Raw genomic sequence first — 22,652 nt, 5'->3', positions numbered from 1 at the left:
CGATAGATAAAGTACATGTTTCATAAAGAGCCTAGGAAACCAATTTCCTTCAACCTTCAAAAATTAATTCACGTTCGTTCTGTGAACTGATGTTCTTCAGTAGAGTATCGTGTGCGAGCTGTGGTGAAATATATTTTCTATCAAAATTAAATCGAACACAAATTCACCATATTTCTAGTAGTTATGTGTAATAAATGTAGCATACTTTTAGGCTTATCGGTTAAGCATAAATTTCTCATGTAAAAATGAAAACCCCTCTTTAATAACAATACTTATATTAAAAATAAATCTCGTATATATTAAACAGCAAATAAACAAATGTGTTTATATTAATATTTATTTTTAAATCTTTAAGAAAGAACGAACACATTTTATTGAAGAAGAGAAGGTGAAGTTTTTATTTTTAAACAAATGTACATTTAATGAATATCATATACCCTTCAAACAAACCAATAACAATATTATTAATACATCTATAAAAATGTCTGTAAAGTATTAAAAATAACCTTGAAATATGTATGTACGTGTAATAAATTATCAGTACATTAATACGAGGAAATTGTTGGTATCATCATAACCTTTAATAAAAAAATTGCAACATTTTATTTCACTACAATATGTGTATGGGTGCAATTATCGATAATTATAGTCTGCAGTTCCAGATATTACATGGATGTGTCTGTCCATTGAATTGTAGACATTAGAAGCGTAAAACAAATATTATTAGAAGTTACAGTAAACCGTTACAAATGAATATTATAAAAGGGCGTTTATAGTGATATATATATATATAACAAGTAAATATATACAACAAATAAAAATGTCACTCAGTGCTGCCGATAGATAGACATATGGTATGTTCCCGTACTGCAAGAATCTACTATTTTTTACTCCGATAACACTTTTTTTCTTATGATATCGAAGAAAATAGTAAAATCAAATAAATTTGTATATTTTCCAAATTGTTGATATGTTGTGAAGGGAGGTACCAGAGACGATGGACCTCTATAGCCTACATAGTTGCACTTAATCTATATTTAGTTATATAGTTACAGTAGTTTTTTTTATTGTCCACAACTATAATTGCACAATTACCTTGTTGACGAATTTTGTGGACTGTTTACTACTTTCCAATTACTACAAAATATCCATTTAATTGCCTTTAATTCGGTATTCCCCATAGGGTAAGAAACTTTCCTCATAGTTTTCGGTATAGGCTTTACAAAATGGAACCGCTTAATTTTTACTTCACCATGTCATACTGTGTTTTATTTAAGGAAAAGTTCACAACCTATAGCGAAGTAGCACTATATTCGAATTTCGTTTTAAGTCCTTTAATGGACTATAACTGAATTCTGATCCGTCAAGAACTATACACAACGTATGTATTTTTTTAATTAAAAATAAGTTTATTAAAAACATATACATGTATATATATGTATATAGTGCACCCAATTTTTGCAAGTGAATTTAGAAATTCTTTACATTTGTTAATGTTGCCAGAAATCTAAATACCATGCCAGTTTAAAATATAAAAAAAGAAAGTGGCCTGCCTATATAAACTTTTTTCTATGAAAAATTAGTCACTAAATAGTACTGTTTTCGCTTACATCCGTTTTTGGCCTTTAAGCGTAATTGACTATAAGCGAAAAGTCCTCAGAAAAACTAAGCAATATACATATTAATTTCGGCCATAAGTTAAATTTGAGTACAATTTAGTACCAAATTTCATAATTCGAGTTCTAAAGGATCACCCACATTATTTCCATAAGTATCCACCTCAACCATCTAACAAACTTCCTGCATGCCCCGAACCTACACCCCCACAATTATTCCAAATTCAAATATCAGAATTTCAACTCTATTGGTTCACACACAATTTAAATTGTACCAAATTTAGTACACAGTAGTACCAATTTCCAAAACTTCCTACATACCCCAATCCTACACACCCACAGCGATCCTAAATCCAAGTTTCAGAATTCCAATCTATCGGTTCACCCATAATTCAAATTGTACCAAATTTAGTACACAGTAGTACCAATTTCCAAAATTTCCTACATACACCAATCCAACACCTTCACTGTGATCTTAAATCAAAATTTCAGGATTTCAACTCAATCGCTTCAACCACAATTTAAATTGTACCAAATTTAGTACACATTAGCACAAATTTCTAAAACTTCCTACATATCTCAATCTCACACCCCAACAGTAATCCTGACTCCAAATTTCATGTTTCTAGCTCTATTGGTTCACACAAATCCAAATTGTACCAATTATAGTTCGATTTAGTACTTTTCGTAAATATAAGTAAAAAAGTTCCAAAACTACGTGCATATCCCAATCCTACACTCCGACGTAATGTTAATTTCAAACTTCACGATTCCAAATATATAGCACACTTCGTACAGGCTTTCAAAACCACCTCCTTAAATAGACCCTACATCTCATCCCTATTTCGCATTCCAATGCTACGAAATTGTACCAAATTTAGTACATTTTAGTACTTTTCGCATACTTATAGTTCGAACGTCCAAAAAAATCTATGCTATTTTTATTGTACGTTCCGTCAGTGACCCTCATTTAAAATTTAGTACATTTAGTACTTTTCTTACCGTTCTAGTACGAATTTCCTTGTCGGTCACCTTTGGACCAAGAGTGACCCTCACCCAAAATTTCAAGATTCTATCTTCATCCGTTAAGTCAGTCAGTCAATCACTTTACTCTTTTATTAGTATAAATGCTAAGTTTGAATATAATTAGATATTCCGTTCGCTTAATATGAGATTTACTAAGTTTTATCCTTTATAAGCGGGGGTACCAGAAGTAGTGGACCGGTTAACCCTATATGTTTTATTGTTAAGAAAGTACAGGTCATATTTAATATTATTTATCAATTATCCGCGGCTCATTCATGAGGCCCAATGACGAACCCTGAATTTGGCGAGAATCGATTCGAATTTGTTACAGTCCCCATATATTTTGTTCTTCGATTTCAAAAAATCACTTTTACGACCCGATATTTTGTATGGGCCACTAGAAACGTGTTATGACTTTTTACTCAAATTTACACGCTATTTTATTTATTCTCAACAAAAATATACGAGGATAAGCATTCGGTGACTTTCGATGTTACATTTGAAAGATTTTGTTTTTTTTTTTGTGTTGTTACTGAATATTGAATATATCGGTCCAAATATTGGTAGAGCACCTTTTAAGGTATACCCCGATATTGTCACTATTTTGAACTTTTTAAATACATAATAATTTAACGCCTTTGTAGTAAATTGTCTGACTAGTGTTTTTGAACGGAAACATGTTTATAGTAAATAGTTTCAAGCGTCGTTAAAGTATGTTCTGGAACGGAGCTATATATGGACTTTTCCAATACCCGTTTTTTGATGTCTTTCCACGATTGGCATTTTAAAGATTATAGCCGCATCTTCCGCCAAACTGACTGTAAATTGGCATTCTGGATCACTGGCGAATAACAAACCTTTTGCAGTTTATTTTCATTATTGGCCTGTTTTTTAATAGCCCCCATAAAATGTGCAGCACGTTGAAGTTCCTAACATATCTCGATCCGCCGAATTTAACGCCTTTTTAGTAAGTTGTCTGACTAGTGTTTTTGAACGGAAACATGTTTATGAACGGAAACATGGCGTAGGGGATGATAGATACCAAGCAACGGCTCTGAATGGCTTTAACATGGCGAAGCCCAGGCTTATCTTGGTCCCTCTTTCATCTCAATTGTGGACACTGACCTCCCCGCGGTGCCACCTTGGGACCTATTCTCATCACCCGATGAAATAGTGAGCTAACATGTGCCGCGAGTTCACCCATAAGAACTATAAAAAAATGGGTTGAGGCGTCGGGTTAGTTGCCCACTCTCGGAAAACCCAACCTACTATGAAAAAGCAAAGAAAAAGAAAACCATACCCCCCTAATGTTGACGACCCCCGCAAACGTATAAAGGACCACGATCTGCGAATCTGCACTTGGAATGTGCGCACGTTGTACAGAACAGGGGCAGTGTTCGCTTTGGCGGATATACTCAAGAAGTACAAAGCCAATATTATTGCCTTACAGGAAATGCGATGGAAAGGGACAGGCGTAAGTAAATCAGACGATTACGCCCTGTATTATAGCTGCCATGAAACGAGACATGAATTTGGCTGCGGATTTATGGTTAACAGGAGAATAAAAGACCTTGTCTCCAGATTCACTCCAGTAGATGAGCGAATTGCTATAATTCGTATAAAAGCGAAGTTCTTTTACATCAGTCTAATTTGCGCCCATGCTCCGACCGAAGAAAAAGATGAACAGACCAAAGACATATTTTACGAGCGCCTAGAAACAGCATATGACCGTTGCCCTGGTCACGACATTAAAATTCTGCTAGGAGATTTTAATGCAAAAATCGGAAGGGAAAATATCTTTGGCCCCACCGTCGGAAAATTCAGCCTTCATGAAGAAACATCCGACAACGGCATGAGGTTGATTGACTTCGCGGCAGCAAAAAACATGGTAGTTAGCAGCACCAGATTCAAGCATCTCGATATACACAAGGCCACCTGGCTTTCTCCTGATCAAGTAACGAGAAATCAAATTGATCATGTTGTGATAGACGGAAGGCATTCATCCAGTGTTTTAGACGTCCGATCGATCCGAGGAGCGAATATCGATTCGGACCATTACCTTGTGGCAGCCAAGGTACGCACCCGTCTTAATGTTGCAGCAAAGGTGCGATCTAATACAACACGGAAACTCGACGTCGAAAAGCTGCAAACACAACAGGTAGCCGAGGCCTACTCCGCTCAACTTACCCATCTGCTTGAAGAAAGCACTTCTTGTCCCGATAATAGTATAGAAGCACAATGGCAAAGAATTGCCCACTCCCTACAAACTGCAGCAAAAAGAACAATTGGGTACCAAAAACCACCACCAAGAAACCCATGGTACGATCAGGAGTGTCGTAATGCTACTGATGTGAAAAACGCAACGTATAGGGCAACCCTGCAAACAGTAGCAACACGTAACGTGATGGAGAATTATCGGGAGAAAAGGAGAGAGGAGAAACGTGTTTTCAGAAAAAAGAAGAAAGAACAAGAAAAACGTGAGCGTGAGCAAATCGAGATGTACAGGAGTCAGAATGAAGTCCGGAAATTTTACCAACGAGTAAAACACCAAACCGAAGGCTTTGGTGCAGGCACATCCTCCTGTAGAGATGAAGAAGGAAACCTGGTGACAGATACAGACAGCCTGTTGAGGATCTGGAAGGAGCATTTCGAAAAGCTACTAGTATCAAATAGTGGCGATGAAGAGATGATGGTGTAGAGTGTATATCACCTAGCCAAGATGAGGTCATAAAAGCAATTAATCGGCTCAAGAACAACAAAGCAGCAGGAGCCGATGGGTTACCAGCCGAACTATTCAAGACTGGTGGCCAGATGCTGGTCAGGAGCATGCACCAGCTGATTAACACAATTTGGCTAGATGAATGCATGCCCAATGATTGGAACCTCAGCATCCTGTGTCCCGTGCACAAAAAAGGAGACAAGACGATATGTGCCAACTATAGAGGAATAAGTCTCCTTCCCATCGCATATAAAGTGCTATCCAGTGTGCTGTGTGAACGATTGAAGCCAATGGTCAATCATCAACGCGCAAGACGTCCAGTAGACTCGGACCAACTGTGGAACTTGAGAACTACAGCTTCGAGGTAGTTAAAGACTTTATATACCTTGGTACCGCCATAAATAAAACGAATAATATCAGTTTTGAAATTTGGAGAAGGATTGTGATGGCCAACAGATGCTACTATGGTCTATGTAAGCAGTTTAGAAACAAGGCCACCTCTCGCCAGACCAAACTCACACTTTACAAGACGCTGATACTACCCGTGCTATTATATGGATCAGAAGCATGGGTACTTGCGCAAGCAGATGAGGCAGCGCTTGGGGTGTTTGAGAGAAAAATTCTCCGAAAGATCTACGGGCCGATCTGCGTCGATGGTGAATATCGGCGTCGAATGAACCACGAGCTCTACAATTTATACGCGGACATCGACATAGTCAGTCGTATTGAGCTGCAGCGACTACGGTGGCTAGGCCATGTTGTGCGGATGAATGAAGATGCCCCAGCTCAAAAGGCATATAAAAATGAGCCTACTGATGGTTCCCGTAGAAGGGGAAGGCCACGAATTAGATGGAAAGACCAAGTAGAAAACAACATCTTGGAACGTGGTCTTCCAAATTGGTGGACTTGCGCACAAGACCGAAGCGCTTGGAAATCTTTTTTAAGCTCGGCTTGTGGAACAACCGTTCTGTAACAAGCCAGCTAAGTAAGTAAGTACATGTTTGTAGTAAATAGTTTAAAGCGTCGTTAAAGTATGTTCTGGAACGGAGCTATATATGGACTTTTCCAATACCCCATGGTATAATAAAAGAAGGTAACAGCAAGTGTTGTTGTACAAAAAACGATACAACAACCACATGGAAATTTGTTGTTGTAAGTTCTACTAGTGTCAACTCATTTGACAGAAAAATGTAAACAAACAAACAAATTATCATCAAATTATTTTTATTTTGAAAATGAAATATTTTCGAATCCTCAAAATAAAAATTGAAAAACATGAATAAAAATCTATCAAATTTATATTTCTATCGCTTCCACATCATTCCTATACTTGAGTCATTGCCATATATATGTGTAACACATATGAAAATGCTGGGAATAGCGAGTTATTCCTTGAAGAAAGATTTGCTTCCTCAAACTTTCAGCAGGAGTAAATTGGATACAGATTGAGTAAATTGGATACAATCATATGGTTTCAAACTTTTTTCTTTGAGAGCACATTTAATAAAGAACAATTTCAAATTGTATGCGTTCCCAATTTTCCTGTTGGGTGATTTTTAAAAACATAATTTGTCAATTTCATATTGACACTAGTATTACGTTGGAATCAAATCAGCTGGGATTTGCTGTTACCTTTTATAATTGTACCATGCCAATACCCGTAAAAATCTATTTTAACACTTTTCATTTATTAATTTGAAAATTCCAAAAAATCAAAATCCATAAAATTGTTATCAAATAATGGCATGTTGTAAAAATCCGCTTGACAAAGACCGTGAATTTCGTCCAAATTACGCATTCAAGGCATTGAGTGAAAAATTCTACGCTCGTCATGATAATATCGATTTGGTTAGTAGTCAACTAACACGTTTTCCGCATTTTGAGGAGGAAATCGAGAAGCGCATGAATTATGATGCCCGCAAGCGTTATTATGCTCCTGTGACGGAAAATCAAACTTACTGATGGTTACTGATGGTTGGAATATTTGGCAGAAAAATATACCGGTCTGGATCGTGAGATATTTATGCATCAACTGTCATGCGATGAGGTTATGCAGGTGGAGAAACAAATTGCCATCGATGTTATTCGTGAAAAACAATTGATGAAATTGTGAAAAATAAATTATAGAACATGGACTATACATATAACTTTTTTAGAACTGGCGACGATGTATTGACTTATGGTTATAATATATACCGAAGCTTTAACATCTTACGATTGATTGTGTTTTATTTTTTAGACAAAAAAAAAGTCACTAATCTTGTTTAATATAGGCGACATATTCCCGAGACAGTTTCTAACCTAACTCATCAGTTAATACCAAGGCACCGCAGGTCTGGAACCATTTGAAAAATTAATTGATTTGAACGTGGCCACTTTCTTGGATGAGAAGCAGATTCCATATAAAACTCCATACATTCTACAGGTTAGGCACTCGGTTGTAATTCAACTCCGCACCGAGCCAAAACACTACCCGAGAGTTGTTTTCACGACAGGTCTACGATCCGAAACGACCCAAGTCTTTCTCGGCCAACGTCTGTCACCTCAGGCCATTGTGTAAAAGCAATAGGGCTGCTACAACAACAGCAACAACTACCCGAGAGTTGGGAATAAACCACGTCCAGCACGATGACCCCGAAGGACCAACACCAACTTACCAGGCTAGATTCGTGGAACTACGAGGCTCTTGACGAATCGAAAACTTTCGATTAAGTTCGTAGCCTAAACTGTTCTCAGGAGATCTCCAAACAATTCGTTTGATCTCCAAACAATTCGCAACTGGTCACATACGACTATAATCTCTGTCCAGCTTCATAGTTACTACCACTAAAACTAATAGTTGATTTCATGGAAAGGGGATAAAAAGCCTGCTAATTCGGTAATGGTCGCCCAGAGACAATAATTTTCTAGTTTTCGCAGCCGAAGCTACAAATAGTTGCAGGCTCTCCACAATGAAGTAACCATTAAAGGTAGATGAGAAATAGAGGCGAAAAAACAACAATACGCCACCTAATGATCGTACCAAAACCCAACATAATTCGGGAATGGTAACCGTACTACTTCGAACCGAGGTCTGGAGCTAATAATACCAATGGCGTGCCCTCTCACAATGGCGTGCCCTCCCACAAAGACTTAACAAAGTACACAACAAAAGGCCAGAATGTTCTCACGAACATTCCACCATAAATATGTCTTCCCAGAAAGCTCACGCACAACCACACAGGACAGTGACCATAACCGTTTTAGGAGCGAGACACGACGCTAGAATACACTCTCCTAAAAATGTCTACTAACAAATCCTTCTTCATTTGAATGATCGATTAAAGCCTCAACTTTACTTTCGCCGTCAGTGTGATCCATCGCATTCAAAAGATTTATTAACTAGATCAACTTTAGCCAATCCGACAACATGACCCAGACAACGTAATCACAATTCACGTATAATTTTAACGTTATCAATGCCGGCGAAAAGCTGTGATTCATGCGACATCGTCAACACTTCTTTGGTCTGATAGATTAACGGCAGAAATAATCTCTATTTTCGCAATTGCCACGCGTCTGAGCTGTACAAGAAGTGTCAGCATTTTATAGAGAATGAACTTTGTCTGGCTAGACATGATTTTGTTTTTCAACAACTTTTACTCAGTCCAAAGTAGCATCTATTGACCAATATTTTTTTTAGGTTTGTTTACTATTTTGTTTTGAATGCGATTCCGGGTTGTCTCATCGCATTATTTCGCAAAGTTGTAGTGCATATGCATGTGCTTACGATTACTTTTCGAAGGTCAAACACTCTCCGGTTGTGTTCGAAACATTGGATAATCTTCAAATATGAAAAGGCTGAAGTTTCGAAGTTTTGAATATAAGCATGTATTTGTGATCCAGATAAGGCTGGATTTGAAGAATTTCTTACAAGCTAAAATTCTTAATTTTAGTTCGGCCCGCCCGATCTCAACGACTTTTCCATTTAATGTCGTCAAAGAAAAAGTCGTTATGTTCGGATGAGTTAAACTTCTTATAAATCGATCGAACCTTTATATGGATGTTACGTCATGCGGCTAAGAACTTCAGCATTCCGAAAATATAGCGCATATATAAAACCATTCCAACTATCTAGCTGGAATGTCAAATTAGTACCACTTCGGGTTAAAATGCAACGTTAACCATTGAAAAATGAATCTATATTGAAAATAGTTTGCAGATTAGTTTTTAGCCCCATAGAAGCATGGATGCTAAATGAATGCTTACTTAACATTTCAAAAGTAGGTCGGGGCCTTTATATTGCCAAGTATAAATGTCAAATATTGACCCTTCAGTTAAAAAATGGGCCTGATACCTTCAAAATAGACTCCAACATAAAGTTGATAGAATAAATAAAAGCGTTGTGAAAATCGTATAAGAAGTTCACGAAAATGGTTTCCGACCCTATAAAGTATATATATCGTTGATCAGCGTAAAATCCTCCATATCCGTCTGTCTGTCTTTTGTAATCACTCTATCCTCTAATCGAATAGAGGTAGGTCGTCAAAATTTTGCATAGAGTCGTCTTTTGTCTGCAGGCAGTCCACGTTTAGGCATATCTCCCATATTGGTTTCCTATTGGGTATCCAATTTCTCCACTAAAAATTATAAATATATGTCCATATTCTGTACTCGAAGGTATAAAATTATAAGACGATTTAGCCATCTCTTGTAATCAGTCTACCTTCAGAAGATATCGAGATAAAAAACTAGAATTCAGCGTGTAGGAAGGTAATGTGATAGTTTTTGGTTCGAAATTGAGCTATATCAGTCCTCAATTAAGCATAAAACCTCATATAATGATAACTCCAACTGTTCGGTAATTCCTGCACGATGTAATCAATATTGATCCCGCTTTAAGTACAGCCTCCATAAACCTACACATACAAATTTTGCCCTCATATAACTTTTTCCTCTAAATTGCTGTATTTTGGGGATTTTATACACATGTTCCACCCTACAATCTGTCGTCAAAATCGGTCCACATTTTGGGATTTTGCGATTTTAAGAAAAATCTCTATTAAACTTGCTGAAATTTGTATTCGGTGTACATTATAATTAACAACAACAATTGTTGGTATAGGTATACTTTTCATTTCAAGTAAATATCAGTATACCTTTGGTGGAGGTCATCCAATGTTCGACCCAGCCGAGCTCAACGCCTTTTTCACTTTTAATATGTTTTTATTTTCAAATTTTAATTTATTTCACCACGCGTTTCTATGAACGGTTTGACCGTCTGCATGGAGATGTTGCCTATAGACACAATCTTCGGATATACTGTAGGTTTAGTAAAAATATTACGATGTGTAGGATCAAATATATACCCCATTCGCATCGTATCAAATTTAAATGTTTGTCCCTTCAGAAATAGAGGATTTATAGGTACCATCTTCAGGCTTGATCTAAGTTTGGTAATAATACAGTATGCAAAGTTTGGATAAAATCAGTAATTATATTACGAACCTGACAGCAAGGCGAACAGACGGGCAAATGGGATTTGAAACCAATATTTTGATTAGGTATACTTTTTCCCGCAGGAATATCTAATTAGCCCTAAGACTGAGGGTATAATAACATGTTGCATTGTATTCATATACAAATTGTCTACCGAAGAAATGTTGTCTTGATAAAATTTGGCACGTTTCTCTTTAACAAAAATATCTGTAATTTTACATTTGGGATTGTTGTCAGAAAATATCCCTACCAAAAGTTATCAATATCTGCCCCAATTCGGGGCATAATATATTTATGAAATATGGATCTATATTTGTAATATGGATCGCAAACCAAGCTCCTATATTTTGGTATTACGATGTGTAATTTAGTATTCATGGATTTTTGTGAGTAAATAAATTACGCACAGAACATGTTCAATATTAATGATTTTACCTATTCCGCATGCAAGGGTTATGTGCCATTTCCGGTATGTTCATTGTCCTAGCCCAATGTACCATGACATAATCACCATATAAAAGTTAAGATCGATTTTAGGTATTTTGAATGTCCACATCATGGCGGAGTATATTAAAAGTTTAGCACAGTCAAAGTTATGGGCTTTTTTCTGATAAAATGCAGACATGGATGGTCTAACAATCAAACAAGCTAAATCTTAGCCGAACTACCAACCAAATCGCTTTTGTCTGCGAAAGTTAATAATTCGTCAAAATTTTTTTTATGTATGTACTTAAATAACGAAAGCTGTGTTCAATTGTATTTAACTATTTTTTTGTTTTACATTAGTTTTACTCACGCAAATTTATATTCCTTGACCTTAACCTTGCACTTAAATTATAGTATATTTACCCCTAGTAGAAAAACTATTGAGAATTTTGGAGTTTGGAAAATGTGTATCTTTATTATGAAATTATTGTGAATTCCCATGACATTTACATTTCCCAATACTACAAGTATTGGTAACTACAAATTAAAACATCCCATCCCTGCCTACCAATAAGAACCTTTATTCCAATGCGACCAAGAAAAACCACAAAACAAATTCCCTTTGAGATTGTTTAAGCATTTATCAATTTTTAATAAAAGAATTTGTTTAAAAACTCACTCACTCACACCCACAAAATAAACAAGAACAACAACAACAAAACTATTCATTAGTTAATATTTTTAAACAATAAAGAGAGTGATGGTTTGCCGTCAAGAGACTCAAACTAAGAGCATTCCAGTAATGCTTTCTCTATAGAATTGTGTTTCAACGCCAAACGGTAATTCTGGCCGACAGACTAACTAACAATCAGTCCGCCAACAAGTAAATAAATAAAAACTAAACTTGATTCTTTCGAATGCCTTCAGTTGAGTTCGAATTCTTGTAGCGTTCGGTTGTCGCAGGCGGAAAATTGAAAACAAAACAGAATAGAACACAAATCTCTGAAGAGATATTTAACCCAATTTTCGTTGTATTTAACTGAAATAAATAAAAAACTAAAAACAAATATTTGTCAACTTAAGACAAATTTTGAAAAACCAACATTAAAAAAAGTATTGAAAGTTAATTAACTATATCAACAACAAAAATGAGCTGTGATCAATATTTAACATTTAATAATGGCATTAAAATGCCGGCTTTGGGCTACGGCACTTGGCAAGTAAGTATTACTTTTATTTTGATATTTATATAAATAAGTGTGTTTGTCTGGGCTCAGATTTATCTCAAATAAAGTTAATGACGAATTACGAAAGAGGGAACAATGAGATTTTTGTGCTGAGTATTTTATGTGTCAATTATTATATTACAGCCAATTATTTGGAATCTTTGAATTTTCAAGCTATTTTCTTCATAGAAATTTGAATTGTCAATTTACATTATGAACATTTTTGGGATGGAAAATTTCTTATGGGGACGGAGGACCTTGGCGAGTATATTAAGAACCCAGAAAGACAAATTCGTCACAGAACAAGTTATTTATTTTGAAAATGGTTTAAGTCCATTTTTGGTTCTTATACAAATATTGGTTTTCTAGAAAAGTTTACAAAACTTTGTTTAAGGGCACAACGTCACAAGCAAATTTAATACCGCTTGACAATATTTTTGAAACAATCCATCCAAACCATTAAATATCTCAATATAATAAAAAATGGACTTAAACCATTTTCAAAACAAACGATTCAGTTTCTGAGCTTTACATCTTTGTTTATAGCTATTACAGGTTAGTTTTGAATAAGGAATATTTCCAGCTCCATATATTCTACAAAAATGTTGCTCATAAAATTTTTCTAAAGAAAACAAAATCCTTTTTCCACTTTTACCTTATTCTAACTAAAAATGTGACGAACGCCTTCAGAAATTTCCAAAATCATGTATCAGACATGAAAAATGTAAATAATTTGGGAGATTTAGGGCTTCTCTTCCCGCACTAGAATTTTTCAAGCTTTACATTTCGATAAAAAAATAAAACAAGTAAAAACGTCGTTAATATGACCGCGTCGAACTTTTTTTAACCTCCACCATTAGATGGACATTTAAAATGCCTGTAACTTAAAATGCCTGGGAACTTTATAGATGGCGATATATGCCATTCGATCGAAAAAACTCTCATAATCCAAAAATAATAGGCGGTACCATTAAACAATAAAAATCTTAGAAGTAATGACAATGTATGTCAAAAATTTCAAAGCCCTATCTTAAACGCACAGACAGACGAACAGGATAAAAGACATAGAATTTTTCTCTAATCAAGGATGTTAATATACTCATTATGTGACCTCCGGTGAATATTTAGACGTGTTACAAACGGAATGATGAATTTAATATTGGGAAAATAAAATTTAGGGGGCAGATCAAGATCAACAGGGAGAGCTTTATTGTACAAGTTTAGGTATAGTCCCCATACAACCATATATTTCTTCATATATTCCTTTTGCAGCACATCAAAATATGCACCGTATTTCTCATTTTTTTCTTTGTTACTTCTCTTGGGAGCGAAGAGTTTTCTTAAACCATCGCCATACAATGATCTTGTGTTAGTTAATCATTGTTTTTATTCCAGTTAAGTAGATTACTAATCTGATGTAGCCTGTCCTAGGTGATGGGTCTGTCATCTATTGTTGCCTGAAACAATGCTTCCATGGATTTGTTGGGCAGTGGATAAAGTTCCCGCGTACTTAGTTTTTTTAATTTTCACCTGTCATTCCTACTATGTGTTATCCTCATCTGTTACAGTTGATGCCAAAGTTGGATATTAGACTGTCAGGGGGCTTTGGATGCATTTTATCTCAAAAAGGATGTAATCTCATTTTTACAAACATTCTAACATCTCTTTGAATGACTTTCTTCTCCACCGGGACGCGAAACCGAGGTGGTATAGCTTCCATATATCGTCACACCTAATTTTCGTCAATTTAAAGATTTCCGACAATCAATAGGACTAACTGGAATTCAGGAGTTCCCTTTTTTATTAAATAATTATAAATATTATTTAGGTATAAGCCGATGAAGATCCGATAAAAATGTACCCCCAATTTTAGATTTTTTCAGAAGTTTTAAACAATTTTCCATAAATAATTTAGCAAATTAATATTTTTTGTATATTCCATATATAACCTTCCCTCCCGTATTACATAATATCGGAAGCGACATAAGAAAATCGAAATATATAACTACAGACACTCAATATTGGGATACGACCCTAAACACACCGAAAATGTAAATACATACAATGGAATTGACAATTTATACCCACTGCTCTGCGAATAACTTGTTCACCCACCAAGTTCCCACTTTGCTAATATAGTCAGCTCGATTGAAAACGAGCTTAGGATCATCAAAATACCTATAAAGGATTTGGAACATTTTTGGTAGGTCTGTATGGCACCCAATTCGAACCCTAAATATCCAATTCGAGTTAACGCGTTCAAATGTAAGGGGACTACCCGATTCTGGGACCAAACCCGATACATTTTGGTAGGGAGATTTTCCACCCAATGATAATCCAAAATGCTTGAAAAACAACATGTCCAACCTCCATAAAATATCGCAATTTGGAAGATACTAATAAAGATGGACCATTATTAATTTTTGATCGGAAAATGGGAACCAAAAAATACCAAATTATTTGGCAATTCGGTTGAAAAACGTGCCCTAAATTCCACAAAATACCGAATATTGGGACTACCGGTATGTGGGTGGAAATGTATATTTTATTTTCAATACAACACATCCTTGGAGTGGTAGCAATGTGGGTGCCACAGAAGGACATGACTTCCCATATAATTTTACACCCTCCACCATACCACTTTCAGACCCAGCTTGATCAATTGTGGAATCTGACAATTTTTTAAAAGAAGTTAGTATAAACATATGAATATGGGCTTGTTAATTACTTAATTTTTACTTAAAATAAAAATGAACTGAGAACAAACTAACATATGGCTCATGATTCAATTTTTCTACAAATGCATCAGCAAAAGTACTAATGGCTTCGGCTCTGAAAGTGATAAGGTGGCTAATTTGAAATTCTCTGAATTTTTGAAATATAGAAAAGAGTTTGCCACGCTCATAAATGGTGTTGGGTGTTCTAGCTATAAATCCACATAGAAAACATGTGTTTCAAGCAGCATACCTACACAATTCTTAACTACATACAAACGTATTAGTTTTTGTAATCACTTTTCCAAACAGTTATTTTTTTTATTTATGTGAAGTTTTTCCCCCGAAGATTTATGTTCAAACATAATAACAATAATACAAGTGTATTGTTCTCGTCGATCTTATCAATAAAGTGTGAATGACCATGACACTTTCTACATTCAAACTCCATTAATGGGATGTGGGCATTGATGCAACAGCATCCATAACCCTTCTACTCTTAATGGAGAAATTACCTGTTGGAAACATTCAAACACCGGCTATGAAGTTTAATAACCGGTTTTTTGATGCAAAGATGCTGTTGATCTAATAAATTGGGTCAAACAGACAGCAGAGAAGTGGGTGCACGATTAAAACACAAACACACCTGCATTATGTGATATCTGAGATTTTCAATTCTTACAATAACAAAACCGGTTTAAGAGAATGCTTCTAAATAACGAGATTGAATTACAATTGGAAATCGTGACGTGTTTAAGTTGCAGAGATGGGATGTCGGATGTTGTAAATAAATAACTAAAACGAATTAATGAAGGGGGAGAAAGGGATGCCACATAAATATATTTAGTTCGGTGGAATTTTTTAAGAAAAAAAAAATAATTTTAAAAAATCCACGTATTGATAATTACTTGATAGTTACAAAAAATTTACAAAAAATATTTTAAATAAATCCAAGCCTTAATATGTTAGGTTTTGAATCGTTTTATTGACTGACAAAACTATTTACAATACATATTTAATTCTAAGAAAAATTTCACAATATTATTTCAAAGCCTACTTAGGTCAAACACACAAAATATATAAAACATACATGTTGGAGTAGATTGCCAACAAGTTATTTAATACTCCTTCTCAACATGGATGTTCCATTACAATTAACATTAACTATTTTTAACATTTTCCATTTAAATTAACAAATTTAGAATTGCTTGATTGTACACTTCGGCGGAAGTTCGACCTCGCTTCTTCAACGGTCTGTGGTATGCTTTCGACTGTCATACGATTTAACATATTGTATACCTTTTTGGGTCTTCCAGGCATTCCTGTTCGCATTATCCTCGGTCTTCCAGGTCGCTTTCCTGATACCACTTCTTGGTTGTCGGAACTTGAATTTTCAGTTGCTTTACCAAAATGTTCGTCGTTACTCCCGTATTCTAAAATAGTCTGCGACTGCCGATCAACGTTTTCCGGTTGACTTCCATCGCTATTTAGATTTTGATCAGGTTGATTTTCTTGCAAATAAAATTTAAACAGCATTTCCTTTTCGTCTACTTGAAATATCTCCTCGTCGAAAATAACATATCTTCTTTCAATTACATTTCTTTGTTTTGCATCATATAGTCTAGAGGCTTTTGAGAATAACCCACCATAATGTATTCTTCTCCCGTCTTTTCGAACTATTGCTTATGGGTTTTATTCAGAGCTACACAATAAGAACCAAATGTTCGAAAATGACTTACATTACACTTCTTTCCATGCCATACTACATAAGACGTCTTATCTTTCAGATTCTTTGTGGGGCATCTGTTTCGCAAATAAGCTGCAGTCATTATTGCTTCTGCCCATAAATTGTCACCCACACCTGTATGCAACATCATAGTCCTCGCCATTTCTACTAGAGTTCTATTTACACGTTCTGCCACTCCTTTCTGCTGAGGACTGTAAGGAACGGTTAGCTATCTTTGAATACCATTGTTCCTTAGATACTCGTTAAACTCCTTATTGACATATTCATCACCGTTCTCACTCCGAAGTAACTTGATTTTCTTACCGGTTTGTCTCTCAGCTTACATTTGAAATTCTTTAAATTTTCCAAAAACTTCATCCTTCGACTTCAAAAAATATATGAAAATTCTCCCATATTTATCATCAATGAAAGTTAGGAATTTTTTAAACCTCCAAGTGATGGACATCCGATCCGACCAAAACATCACTGTGTATGACTTCTAGAATTTCCTTTGCCGAACTCGTACTTACTTTTGGGAATGGGAGGACGATTTTCATCCATTTCACCATTTCTTTGGAACCAAGCTCATTCAAACTTTTGTGATTTAAATGACCGTACCGATTATGCCAAAGATTTTCTGTCATAATAAATATTCTTTCTTGGTGATTTCAAGGTGTATTTAATAAGGTGTATGCATCAGATACAACAACAAATATTTTACAAAAACAACATTGTTGTTATAGAAATTAAATTGTCATGCTGACAATAAGTTTTTGACAAAAATAAACAAATACAATTATGAATTTATTTTTGTCAAGAACTATTATTTGAAGAATAATTAATGAATTTGTGTATTTTTGGGGTTTTTGGCGGTTTTAGGTCAGTGAAAAATAAAGTCGCGATTAATTTTAAGTTTCCCACATGTAGCGCATGGCTCCTTGTGATGTTGTGGATTACAATCTATTTTTTTCTATGGGATGGCTTCAAATCTTGCCTTCTTAAAGAAAGATTAAATCATTGACATTGTGTTGACCGTATGAAATCCTTTCATATGCGTATTTAACCTCCGCCGAGAATTGTGACAAGCACCAAGGGGCCGATTCCAATATAGACTAACATAATCTCCTTGATTTTATGAGTAGCTGGGATTTCTGGACAGATTACCACACATAACATAAAATATGTGGACCAATCGGCGAACGGGGTTACAACTGAGCCTAGGTTTTCTTTCCGTCCGCCTCTTTGAATGTAGTTTTCTTGAATTTTTATTATTAAAAAAGCCTAAATTTAAAGACCATTTTTGGAATCGAAATGTTGAATGAAGATGTTTTTGACAATTTACTTTACAATCAACAAAGAAAAAAGTTTGAAACCATATGATTGTCACTTACACCTTATTAAATACACCTTGGGTGATTTTCTAGAACAAACATGACATCGATTTTTTGGAGCCTTCAATAAATTGTCATTGGATTTTGTTTTAATGACAGAACATTCTTGGTAAATATGGCTTTTAATCCGTGGTTCACAGGCTTACTGATAGAAATAAAAGTTGCCTGCAGTTCCGGTGAATTCAGCACATTTTTCAATTTGAACTCACTCTCTATTGTTTTGATTAAAACGTCACCTCTTCCAATAGCTCTCAAGAAAATTATCACCAGCCAATATTATTCTCTCTTGGTGTTCCTCAAAAGTGGTGCAATTGCACATGTGTGCAGTTGCACCACTATCTAAATACCACAATGACGTAAGCTACATTTACGCGATTGAAAGCATTTTGAAGTCTTATCAAAATTTTTAAAATTTATTTTGAAGTCATATTTACACGTTTCAAAAATTTGATCAAAATATTCAATATTTCAAAATATTTTGAAGCTAATTTACACTATTGGTAATTTTTTATATTGAAAATATTGACTTTGAACAGCTGTTTTGATATTTTTGAGAAATTGTTTAGTATTAATAACTATGGACGACGACATGGTCATCAGCATTTTTTAATATTGGAGGAAGAATTAGCTGAATGAAATGAAATTAAGAAAAAAAGAAAACAAAAGCAACATTGGGTTCGGCCTTTTCTTTTGGAAGGTGATGGTGTGTATGTTTCTTTTATGGAGCGATTAAAACGGAATGATCCCGAACTATTCAAAAACTTTGCAAGAATGTCACCAGACGATTTTGATTTTTTGCTTGAACTAGTCACCCCATTAACAGAAAAGGCCAATACTAATATTAGGGAATCTATATGCCCCGGAGAACGCCTGACAATAACATTGAGATTTTTAGCGGCTGGAGACAGCTATGCAAGTCTGACGTTCTCGCAACAAAAATGTGTAAATAAAAACATATGATATGTATTGATCAAAAGAATGAAAATGCCGTCAAAATATTTCTAGTCATCAATATTGCCAGATGCGATTTTGATGCCTATTTACACGGCATCAATAAAATCTTCAAAAGTTTTGTTCAATAAATTTTGATCAATACTTTTTTAAGAAATTTAGCTGTTTACTCGAGTTTGAAGCATTTTGAAGAAATCTTCAATCGTGTAAATGAAGCTTTATTCAGTTATCCAGCTTCAGCAACTGCTAACAGCATAAATGATTCATTTTTATTCCTCTTTTGATTATTTTCGCATTTGTTAGAACACTTCCCAAATTGTCCACAAGAGAAGCATTTCCCTTTGAATAGTTTCTTACTGCATCCCTTACCTTTGAATTTATTTCTCGATGTGTTTCCCTCAGTTTTTTTTTCGGTTGTTCATGCAATTCTTCATCTTCAACGTGGCATTTTCTCTCGGCTTCCTCCATCACTCTCTGCTTTAACGATAAAAAACTTGGCAATTTGTTTCTCGATTCCATTGCCACAAAGAAATTATCATATTGTCTTGGAAGGCTTGTCAGTCCACCCCTTGTAAAGGTCCGCCCCTTTTATAAACAAATTAAAGTTCCTGCTCAAACCCCGGGTACCTTATATCCCTTAGAAAATATACTCACTATAAAAAAAACAATTGTATATTGTAATTATATACAAAATACCTATGACTGTATATATATATATATATGTACGTAGGGCATGTGTTGCACGACAAATAGTATATAGTATGCCAGAAACCAACAACGTGCTGGTTTGACCTTCCACAATTTAAAATGGCTCATAGGAAGAGACAATGCCCAACCAAAACCTGGATAAATAATTGAGACTTCGTGACAAATGTGGTCGTCACCAGTAGTTGTAGTGAATAGTTAATTTATTTATATTTACAAAAAAAAATAGTTATTTGCTTTGAAATTTAATACTTGCACTAATGTAATCTGTTACATAGATATATACTATGTATATACAAATGGTTGGTTGTTTGTAATGAATATTTAATATGAGTGTAGAAAAAATTAATTAGTAAATATTCCTAATTATATCTATTTCTTGCTAATTATCCCATAGGTCAGTGAGAGATGTAGATACGATTTGTAACATCTGTGTGGAAAGTTTATTGAATTGCTTAGTGATTTGAAATTATTAACATTGAAAATTTAATGCAGAGGGAGATTTAAAACAAGTTTTGCGGTGCCCGAGGTGGGAGACTTTATTTGTTCCAATATCAAAATTTTTTAAAAATATTTTTCAAAGACTATCAAAGCTTGGATTTATTAAAAAATATTTTTTCCAAAGACTATGTTTTATAAAACAGGCTTTGAGGACATTTTTAGGACCAGAAGTTTTCCATCCGTGATGGCGCCCAACGTTGGATACATTTTTTTCATCGGCAATTTATAATGTTTTTCATCCCTTTCAGGCCCCCGACGCTGAGGTTGAAACTGCCTTACATCTTGCCCTGGAGGCTGGCTATCGTCATATCGATACAGCCCCGGTATATATGAATGAAAAGGCTATTGGAAGAGTTCTGAAAGAATGGCTAGACTCGGGACGTATTAAACGCGAGGATTTGTTTATTACCACAAAATTGCCACCACCAGGTAAGGGGAAGGGAAATCTCATGGATTCTAAGGGTAGTTAAAAATTATGAAAATTTATTTACAGCCAATGTTCCGGATTATGTTGAGCCCACTTTGCGTAACTCCTTGGCCGATTTACAATTGGACTATATCGATTTATATTTGATTCACACACCATTTGGAATTGTGTTGGAAAACAACGATTTCAAGCGTGATGAAAATGGTCATGTTGTTGTAGACCCTACCACCGATCATGTTGCTGTTTGGAAGGTGAGGACGAGGAGGGAGAGGCTGGATTTTTATTAAAAATTAAATATTACTGTGTTTTTATTTTTATTAGAAAATGGAACGCCTTTTGGATTTGGGCTTGGCAAAGTCAATTGGCATTTCCAATTTCAATCAAAAGCAAATTCAACGGGTCTTGGATAACTGCACAGTTCGGCCAGCTAATTTGCAGGTATATCGGTATAAATTACGTTCCTTAAATTGCAATATTAATTGGTCTCCTTCTTCTAGATCGAACACCATGTCTATTTGCAACAGCCGGATTTAATTGAATACTGCAAAAATGAAGGTATTGTCGTTACCGCTTATTCGCCACTCGGTTCGAAGGGTATTGCCAATCTAAATAAAATGGCTGGCATTGAGCGAGAACTACCCGACTTAATGGATATCCCTGTGGTCAAGGAGATTGCTGAGGCCCATGGCAAAACCCCTGCCCAAGTTCTACTACGTTGGATATTGGATTGCGGCATAGCCGCCATACCAAAAAGTACCAATGCCAAGCGTCTGAAAGAGAACTTGGACATTTTCGATTTTAATCTCACCGATGAGGAAATTGAGAAAATGAAGGCATTGGATGCCAATGTTCGAATTTGTGATTTTAAATTTTTCCCAGGGTAAGATTTAATTGGATTTTTAAGAGCAATTTTTGAAATTACTGAATTTATTTTCTTTCTCTTTCTTTTGCAGTGTTGAGAAACATCCTGAATTCCCATTTTAAGCAATCTCAAGAATTGGAAACTTTTTCTTATTTTTAATTTTAATAATAAGCATCAAATTGTAAGCTATTAGTAGCCGAGCCACGCCTTTTTGCTTTTTATTGCAAAATTTGAAATGTTATAGAGTATTTTTTTAGATTTTAATTTATAATTTGCTACGAATAAAATGTTTAAAAAAAATTATTTGATTTTTTGTATTGTATATGGTATTAAGGGTTTTTAAAGAACTTCTTGGAGTTTCCGGTCTTCATTATGAAGATCTCCTTGCTTTCTATGGGAAACCCCTTCGAACTTCTCTACGAAACACTTTGTTTATGACCTTTATAATCTCTGACCTTCTAACAGGACGATCAGACCTTCTATATATTATCTGCTCTTCTAGACAAAGACCCTTGAACGCTCTATAAGAAAACCTCTTAGGCCTTCTATACAAGGACCCTTTGGCCTTCTATAGTAAAACTCTGGCTTTCTATAAGAAAACCTTCCGGTTTTTTATAAGTATACCTTTTTATATACCTTGAAGATCCTCTTTATTTATGTACTTCAATAGGAAAACATTATGTTCATATATAGGAAGACCTTCTGAATTCTTAAAGAAATATCACTAACTTACTTTAGACTTCTAATTTAAGAATCTCTAACCAACTATAGGAAGAATTTCTGGCCTTCGATAGGAAGACTTTCGGCATATTTTCCGAATATTACTAATATTCAGTACAACTCTTCTATTGGCTTGTCCAGATTCCCTTCACCGTGGATTGTGT

General features: G+C 35.1%; 1 protein-coding gene across 1 annotated transcript; it reads left to right on the top strand.

The window, feature by feature from the left end:
- Positions 1–12,412: 12,412 nt before the first annotated feature.
- Positions 12,413–21,909, top strand: LOC133322996 (aldo-keto reductase family 1 member A1). The gene is made up of 6 exons (XM_061531947.1): positions 12,413–12,485; positions 20,728–20,908; positions 20,973–21,157; positions 21,228–21,344; positions 21,404–21,786; positions 21,860–21,909. The coding sequence occupies exons 1-6, from the start codon at positions 12,414–12,416 to the stop codon at positions 21,888–21,890; spliced, it is 969 nt and encodes a 322-aa protein (XP_061387931.1). The 5' UTR covers position 12,413; the 3' UTR covers positions 21,891–21,909.
- Positions 21,910–22,652: the final 743 nt, after the last annotated feature.

This window comes from Musca vetustissima, unplaced genomic scaffold, assembly GCF_032173495.1.
Source record: "Musca vetustissima isolate MV318-11 ecotype Yass unplaced genomic scaffold, APGP_CSIRO_Mvet_v1 utg19197, whole genome shotgun sequence".
Classification (NCBI taxonomy): domain Eukaryota; kingdom Metazoa; phylum Arthropoda; class Insecta; order Diptera; family Muscidae; genus Musca; species Musca vetustissima.
The sequence above is the reverse complement of the archived record's forward strand: the minus strand, read 5'-3'. Positions and strand labels throughout refer to the sequence as shown.

What these genes read in the sequence shown, in the direction of transcription:
- LOC133322996 (XM_061531947.1), top strand. Translation starts at nt 12,414, where the DNA reads ATGAGCTGTGATCAATATTTAACATTTAATAATGGCATTAAAATGCCG. An exon ending in ATCATGTTGCTGTTTGGAAG is followed by an intron (nt 21,158 to 21,227) that starts GTGAGGACGAGG and finishes TATTTTTATTAG; the next exon opens with AAAATGGAACGCCTTTTGGA. An exon ending in TTCGGCCAGCTAATTTGCAG is followed by an intron (nt 21,345 to 21,403) that starts GTATATCGGTAT and finishes TCCTTCTTCTAG; the next exon opens with ATCGAACACCATGTCTATTT.